We start from the raw sequence: 8,841 nt of genomic DNA on the forward strand, positions 1-8,841 counted from the left end.
CCCCCTCATCGATCAGACGATCACCCATCACTACGCATCAACCATGGTCACCATGGCCTCCGGCCATGAGGACTCGCTCCTCCTGCTCCTCCTCCCGACCACCTCCCCACTCCCGACCCTCCTGGCCGTTTTCCTCCTAGCCACAGTCCTCCTATGGCTCTCTCCCGGCGGCCCCGCGTGGGCGCTCTCCCGCTTCCGCCCCCGCCGTCCGGCCCGACAGGCGTGGTCACCGCGCTCTCCAGCCCCGTGGCGCACCGCACGCTGGCGGCGCTGTCCAGCGCCGCGGACAGCGGCAAGGCGCTGATGGCGTTCTCGGTCGGGCTGACCCGCTTCGTGGTGTCGAGCCATCCCGACACGGCGCGTGAGATCCTCACCAGCCCCACGTTCGGCGACCGCCCCATCAAGGACGCGGCGCGGCACCTGCTGTTCCACCGCGCCATGGGCTTCGCCCCGTCGGGCGACGCGCACTGGCGCGGGCTCTGCCGCCGCGCACCTCTTCGTCCCGCGCCGCGTCGCGGGCGCTGCCCACCACCGCGTCTCCATCGGCGAGGCCATGCTCTCCGACGTCTCTGCCGACATGGCGCGCCACGGCGAGGTCTCCCTGAGGCGTTTGCTGCACGCCGCGTCCCTCAACCACATCATGGCCACCGTGTTCGGCAAGCGCTACGACCTGGCCAGCCCAGAGGGTGTCCTTCTGGACGAGATGGTCACCGAGGGCTACGACCTCCTGGCCACCTTTAACTGGGCTGACCACCTGCCATTGATCAAGTTCCTCGACCTCCAGGGCGTGCGCCGCCGGTGCAACAGGTTAGTACAGAAGGTTGAGGTGTTCGTCGGCAACATCATTCAGGAGCACAGGGCGAGGCGCGCGAATGGAGGAGTCGACGACGATGAGTTCTTGGCCGACTTCGTCGACGTCCTTCTTGACCTCGAGGGAGAGGAGAAGCTGTCCGATTCAGACATGATCGCTGTTCTTTGGGTAAGATCGAAAGTGTTTAGTTTGCATCTTCTTTCTGAGAAGATTGGATATTTCAAATACATGCTCTTAAACTTTGCGTTCATGCAAAAATGGTTTGTTTTTGTTATGATCAGGAGATGATCTTCAGAGGCACGGACACCGTGGCGATCCTGATGGAGTGGATCATGACGAGAATGGCGCTGCACCCAGACATCCAAGCCAAGGCGCAATACGAGCTCGACGCCGTCGTGGGCACTCGCAGCATCGCCGACGCCGACGTGGCGAACCTGCCCTACGTGCAGAGCATCGTGAAGGAGACGCTGCGGATGCACCCTCCAGGCCCGCTGGCCATCCACGACGCGCACGTCGGCGCCCACCTGGTCCCCGCCGGCACCACGGCCATGGTGAACATGTGGGCGATCGCGCACGACCCCGCCGTCTGGGCCGAGCCGGAGGAGTTCCGCCCCGAGCGGTTCCAGGAGGAGAAGGACGTGAGCGTCCTCGGCAGCGACCTCCGCCTGGCGCCCTTCGGCGCCGGCCGCCGCGTCTGCCCCGGCAAGATGCTGGCACTCGCCACCACCCACCTCTGGGTCGCCCAGCTGCTGCACAGATTCGAGTGGGCCCCTGCGGCCGCAGGTGGAGGCGTCGACCTGTCGGAGCGCCTCAACATGTCGCTGGAGATGGCCTCGCCGCTGGTGTGCAAGGCCGTCCCCAGGTCCCAGCAGGCCTAGCTAAGGCGAGCGGCCGCCCTCACGGTGCATGTCTCCATGTATGCCTCAGCTACTCCAGCTTGTGGCTTGCCAGCCGGAAATAATGTGGCGTGTTCGCCTTTGTGACCGTTGTATGCTACTCTCACGACCGAAAATGATAGCCGGCCTTTTAAGTGGTCGGTCATGTTGGTGGTTGTTGCATGCCTTGTACGTGTCATTGACAGATGCATATGCTGAACGTCACTCCAGCAGTCTAGCACGCGCCTACTCCCTCCCTCTGTCCAAATACATAAAAAAAAGCATTTAATATCTATACGATGCATAATAAATATTAATATATTAATTGCCATATATTTTCATAATAGCTAGACTTATACTCCGTATTATTTATAGAGATACAAAAATGTTCATAGTTTTTTCTATAAAGTTAATCAAATTTAGAAAAAAAATTTGTTACTTAGGAAATAAGATGTGAATATGGAGAACGTGCGTGGTAACATGGCCGCATGCGTGCAAGAAGAGAAGAAATGGTTTGTGCGTGCCTAACTAACTGTACAACCCTTGTTGTATGCTACTCTTACTCTGTCTACCCAACTCGGTCGTTAAAATCGTGCTTCATGCTTTGTTGGTAGAAACACCTAATTGCTCATGTATTGTTCTGACTGCTGATGCTGATCATCCTATAGTTGCATTGGATGTGGTTTGTTTTTGTCATGATCTTCAAGATACTTTTTTATAATCTTTTCTTATGCGATCTGAATCTTGATTGTAAAAAGAGCGCAAATGGTTTTGGCCTCTCGGACGATGTTTGTCAGATTGGGTGCTATTCTTTTAATCTTTTCCTTTTACTACAATGCGTATTACTTTGGTACAAGATTATATAAGTTTACGAGTTTGAGCCATTTCTTGTAGGCAAAGGAGCCAAAGACCGGTAATAAATAAAACATTAAATAAATACATGCATGAAGCTGATGAAGCTGGTGTTCGAGTCAAAGTCAACTCTAATACAATACTTCCTAGAGAGAAGATTGGTTTACTTTCTGCGTACCCAGTGATCCTGAAAGTTGACTTGTGGAGAAGTCAGTGACTGTAAATCCACTTTTGTTAATCAACACCTCGATGTGGCTCAGATCACGATCATCTTAGATAGGAGTGTGTGCCAACAGATCAGAAACTAGCTTGGTCATAGCTGAAGATTATTCGATCAATATATACCAGCCGATGCAAACAGGTGCAGCAGCAGTTCAAGACCTCTGAAGTCAACGCCTACACTTTTTCAGATATGTGTTGTGGTGCTCTGCAATTGCCGCCAGGGCCACCACTAAGAAATGCAGGAATCGAAATTCGAAGTCAAATACGGGGATGATGAGCACTGTTTCGTCCAAGGAAACCGAGAACTGGGTGCAGAGTAATTTTTTTTTACAACTCCTCACACAGCCACGCGAAGTGACGTGTTACTTTCGAGGAAGCAGCGATCTGTTTTGACTGTTACATAGTGATTCTCGCACTACCCGTTTGTTCACGTCGTCAGCTTGTGGGCTGCAGATAGGAGCTGACTCCTATATTCAAGCTCCTACTCTAGCAAGTCTCCTGTTCGATACGCTTACTCTATTTTTGAGGATTTGGGTAAAAAAAACTCAGCTCGTGCTCAGTTCTCAAAAGTACTCTCTTCGTCCATAAAAGAATGCAATTCTCACGTTTTGAGAAGGTCAAACAGTTTTAATTTTGATCAAAATTATATGGAAAGGTACTAACACCCATGAGACAAAATAAGTACTATTAGATTAGTTATAGAATATATTTTAATAATAAATTTATTTATAGATATAAATGCTAATACTATTTATTATAAATTTGGTTAAAGTTGAGCTAGTTGGACCAATACGTTTTCTATAATTGCATTTTTTTGGACGGAGGGACTACAATGCTCTAAATTCTCCTCTCAAACCCTCTTTCTTGGGCTCCAGAGACCAGGGGAGCCCTAGTTTCTGTTCCCTTGCGCCCCTTCGGATCGAGTCTCGAACCCTCATTCTCCAGCCGTCCAATCCACCATGTAACGCTCCTCTCGTCCCTAAGCTTGTGTCCCTGATGTCGGCCTCCCTCTATTGTGGAGTACTGGCTCCTCCTTGCTTGTCGTCCTGTCTCTAGGGTCTAGACGCAACTACCTCCTCCCTGGATCCTACCCTACCCTGGCGCTGCCTTCACCACCACAGAGTCCCCTCTCCTTCCTCTCGACCTTCCTCCCACTTCCCTCCACTGTCGGCCTCTCCTAACCCGTCTTGGTGCGACCTTCACCTAGTTGACGTCCCACGACTATGGTTGCCCCCCACCACCATGTGCCCCTTCCCCTAGCCGCATCCACTTCTACTCCAAGATCTAAGTTGAAGTATAGATTTTATTATTAGTTTTTTTATCAGTGTAGTTACCGATATACATGTGATATTTAAGTGGATTCGTTTGATACATTTGACAGTCAGTTTATATTTAGGATTCATTTGATATTTCGTTCCTATGTGCCAATTAGCGGATGATGGTAGCCCATAAATATGATATGATTTTTTTGATGATTCTGGGCAGCTCTATTGGGAGAGAAGATTAAAAGTCCAACTTTCCTGAATTCGACACTCCCTTGGACTTATGCTCGCAACCATCCTACTTTTAGGGGGGGGCATTGCTAGAGTTGCGAGATAGATGGATCTCGGCTATGTCTAACTCATCAACCATAGTTTTCTTAGGACGTTTTTCTCTGGTCCTAGGACTAGAGACTAAAACATGAACTAAAATGGTGTTTGTTTTCAGGGACTAAAAGGAACTAAATGGGAAGAGAGAGACCACGAGGGAGGAGAGAGAGGGAGGGGTATGGGCTGTAAATGGTCCATTAGTCCCAATTAGCGGTCCCCCAAGCGACTACTACATTTTAGTTCCTAGTCCATATTTTAGTCCCTGGTGTTTGGTTTAAAAAAACTAATTGGTACTAAAATTTAGTCTTTAGTCCCTTCTCCCGTGAAAATGAACATGCCCTTACCTTGCCAAAAAAAATTCGTGTGGGCAACCTCGACTCCCAATGAAAGTCATATTAGACAGTTGACGGCCTGAGGAGGCTTAGTTTAGCTATATATATTTTTCTTGCGAGTTAAGTGTAACTACATTTTACTCCTATAAGACTTTGGGAGTACTAAATTTTATCTTATATAAGAAAATTGATTCAAAACAACAACATATATTTGAATGAGACAACATATAAAATGACTAACTTGACCAATGGTTAGTGATTCCCCCCGTGCTTTGATTGGATACATTGGACCACTCCTGTGTGCTATAATAAAAATTCTGGCTTCAAAGGTATCTATCATGCAATTTATATATTGTTTTAACCATATACTCCAACTGTCCAAAATTATATATCGTTTTGGTTTCATAGAAACATAACTTTATGTACCTGAATGTACGCTGTGCTTAAATAAACAGTAAAAAAACTATGTATAAAAATCAGACATTAAATTTGGAACGAAGATAATATAGTTTTTCCCTCATCTAATAACATTTGTATAAATCAGATTGAAGATGGGTTCTTAGTAGCATATAGACAAGCAGAGACAAGTCTCAACAAACTTTAAACTTTAAAATACGCATGCATCAAATTAAAGCGTTTTCCAGGTGGAAAAAAACATGTACAAAAAGCAATGATTAACTCGAACTCCGTATCGTAGATATATATGTTTGGACATTCTCCAAAATTAATTAACACAAAGGAAGATACAGCAGCACCAGTCGATACAGACAGGACAAGACAAAGGGGAGACGTGCCTCCTAACGATGGATGGATTGATCAGATCAGGCCCTCTTGACGGGGTCGAAGTTGGAGACGGCGACGACGGCGCCGACAATGGCGACGAGCACGACCCCGCCGGACACGATGCTGAGCAGGAAGTTCTTGAGCGACGGCGTGAGCGACTGCGCGGCCTCCGCGACGTCCGGCACCACCAGCGCGGCCGCCAGGGCCGCCGCGGTCAGCCCGGCCGCCGCCTTCTCCTTCACGGACGATGACGCCGACGCCCGCACGACCGTCGTCATCCTGGCCGCCCTCGGCTGCAGGGGCCGGAACGACGACGCGCCGAGCGGCTTCCTGAGCCCGGCCACGGACAGCGGCGCCGCGACGGCGGACAGAGACGCGGTGGCGGCCATGGCAAGCGAGCGACACAGTGATCGATCGAGCTCACGAGCGCGCTGGCGTGTTCTTGGAGCGGGGAGGCAGGACCTGAGCAGAAGTGGGGATGGTTAGCGCGGAGAAAGGCTAAAGTAGGTTGGGTGGATAGGGAGGAGCTTTTTCGACGCGCCATGTCAGCGTGGGAGTCCGACGTGGGTCGCTGTGGTCGCGCCATTGCAGGATAAGGCTTATCTTGAGGACGAGGCTCCGTGGCTGTGGTGTGTTCGTGTGTGAGGTTTAGATTTTGCTGCTTTCTGATTTTTCATGCGTACGTCCTTGTTAGGCCCTGTTTCAAGCTCCTAAAATTTTTAGATCTAAAAGTTTTAGGAACTTTTAGCAGACTGTCAAAACCTCCTAAAAGTGTGTTTGGTTCCACCTTCTAAAACTGACTAAAAGCAATAAATACAATAACAAAAAGACCATGCAGCCATCCTCTTTACCCCTGCTCCTTCTCTGCTCCCGTCGTGGCCCTCGCTCTCCTCCTCCTCGCCGTCTCCACGGAGGTGGCCATCTCGACGGACGAGAGCGTGAGCAGCTCCACCACGCGCCGCCGCCTCGTCTTGGTCGCGGCCTTCCCCCTGCCCGTCGGGGAGCATGAGCAGCGGAGCACGGGTGGCGGCGAGGGCCGGCCCCCTTACCCTTTGTCCATTATTTCTCTATTTGCCATCTTCTTCCTACGGCCACGGAAAAAAGAAAAGGGAAGCCCTACGGCCAACGCCCAAGCCCCCGCGCGGCCACGTCCCCGTCCCGGCAGTCGCGCCCCCAGGATGGACTTTAGGAGCTTTTAGGAGGGGGTGGAGCTCCTAAAGTTTTTAGGAGCTTTTAGGAGGAGGTGTTTGGTTTTTAGACAAATTCTATCCAGATTTTAGCTCCTAAAACTTTTAGGAGGGGTAACCAAATAGGGCCTTAGTAACTTTGGAAAAGTAGGCCAGGGAGAAGCAATTTCATGGTTTCTTTCCTATTCGTTAGCCAACTGGTTCAATAAGTGCGCTTCGCCGCGCCCGCTTTTGTGAGAGGTGATTGTGGACCGTGTGAGTAGGGATGAGAGTAGATTGAATGGACCATATACATTGCATGAGGTGGCACTGCTAGCGCGCGGATATTGGGGCGAACACCCATGGCTAAAGTGATGCCGGCGTCTGCTGCTTCCAGAAAACTGCACCCCCACTTCACGCCTCTGTCCGGACGCCTGCACCCCCTCCGCTTTGCGTCTGTGCCCCCTCCGCTTGCCGCACCCGCATGCCGCGTGGGGACCGCCTGCGCCCCAGCCTCCATCGCCCTCTGCTTCCCGCGCCCACTGTTGAGTAACGCTCCATCCATCCACTCCCCACGCGCATGCAAGGTGCCCAAGTAGCGGCAACAGGCGGTTGTGGCAGGGTGGGCACATTGCAACATGTGCAACATCCCGATCTACTTTTGAAACATCTATATGACAATTGCAACATACAAATGAAGCTGCTAAAACACTTGCAACATGTGTCTAAAACACTTGTAAAACACTTGAAAACTCTTGAAAAGCATTGCAAACATATGCAACATCCGGATAAAACACTACGTGTGAAACATATGCAACATCTAGATAAAACACTTACAACGAATGTCTAAAAAACAGATGAAGCATTTAGAACATACATTTGAAACATACGTCTATAGCCATTGCAACACGTGCAACATCACGATCTACTTTTGCAATGTCACAATGAAACACTTGCAACATCCAGATGAAACATCTGAAACACTTGAAATGTAAGCTTGCAACATGCGCTGCGCAAATGTCACATTGCTGCTTGGACGAGGTATCGAGCAGCGCGGGCACACCGGCGAAGGAGAGCGCCGCGATAGCCAGGAGGTTCCACACACCGAGGTCAAGGTCCCCGCCAAGGAGATCCACGTTGATGAGCGCTCAAAGGAGGTCGTCGTTGTCATCCCACGTACCGCCGAAGACGTCCAACTCGTCGACCATGTGAAAGTACAATCAAGCCTTATTTGTGGATTTTGGTGACGATGACTACGCAATTAGAAAATTAATGAGATTTATCGAGATGACAAACAGGAAATCTATAATCAAGGATGTTACACAAAACGGAGGAGCCCCCAATTACAATTGTTGATGGCTTCAAACTCAAAGAAGGTTTAATTTCCTTTTATATTTCGAATTCGAGTATAGGAAAAGCCGTACTATAAAGAGGGACACAATGCTTAAGCTAACATATGCTACCAAGTGCTCAATCCTACACATGCATCATCAGCTAACATATGCTACCAAGGGTTGCAAAGCCCTAAGCCTTAGTGGCTAACCTCAACAACATGGACTTAGGCAAGCCTTGGTGGCGAGCTGAACCACGTGATAAATCCTTGTGTCACCTTGTGCTTGATTTATATTACTTGCATTTCATATTGTTGTTGATGTGATTTCGAGGGTTTGAGGCCGATCTACTTGTGTGTGGTATTTCTACCAGTTATAACTGTTGATCTATGATCCATATACCTGTAGAAAGCTCAGTAATTTCTTCGATCTAAGTTTCCATACTCAGTTTTAGAATTGTATCTCAAAGTTGTCTGTAGGTGCAGCAGTGCCGCTATTCTAGCCCGGTAGTGCCGCAGAGCGGCAGTGCCATGGGTGGAATTTGACAAAAGTTCAAGTTTTATTTTAACAGGCCTAGTCGCCCCCCTCTAGGCTAATCAGAGATCCTACAAGTGGTATTAGAGCAGGTTACCTCGTGAGTGCTTTACCACGTGAGGTATGGAGCCCAGAGGTGGTACTAGTGGTGTGGAGCCCATTGACGTCGATCTAGAGGATGTGGAGCTGCATGACACCGACAACAGCGAGCTAAGTGCTTCTACAGCAAGCAATACCATACTCCCATAGCTTGAGGCTACCGATGCCGAGAAAGCTTAAAATGATGAAGAAAGAAGAAAAAGAAAGGAAGCTAGAAAGGCAAAAAGAGAAGTAAGAGAAAAGAAGA

The 8,841-nt window shown here is 49.4% G+C and overlaps 1 protein-coding gene and 1 pseudogene across 1 annotated transcript; one reads left to right on the forward strand and one right to left on the reverse strand.

Annotated features, from left to right (window-relative positions):
- Positions 1 to 43: 43 nt before the first annotated feature.
- On the forward strand, positions 44 to 5,193 carry LOC136542793 (cytochrome P450 78A5-like; annotated as a pseudogene).
- A 147-nt stretch (positions 5,194 to 5,340) lies between these two features.
- LOC136542794 (uncharacterized) lies at positions 5,341 to 5,949 on the reverse strand. The gene has a single exon (XM_066535396.1). It carries the CDS (start codon positions 5,851 to 5,853, stop codon positions 5,503 to 5,505), a length of 351 nt encoding a protein of 116 aa, XP_066391493.1. The 5' UTR covers positions 5,854 to 5,949; the 3' UTR covers positions 5,341 to 5,502.
- Positions 5,950 to 8,841: the final 2,892 nt, after the last annotated feature.

This window comes from Miscanthus floridulus, chromosome 3, assembly GCF_019320115.1.
Source record: "Miscanthus floridulus cultivar M001 chromosome 3, ASM1932011v1, whole genome shotgun sequence".
In the NCBI taxonomy this organism is placed as follows: Eukaryota; Viridiplantae; Streptophyta; class Magnoliopsida; order Poales; family Poaceae; genus Miscanthus; species Miscanthus floridulus.

Excerpts from the sequence above, each read along its gene's own strand:
- LOC136542794 (XM_066535396.1), bottom strand. The coding sequence starts at position 5,853 with ATGGCCGCCACCGCGTCTCTGTCCGCCGTCGCGGCGCCGCTGTCCGTG.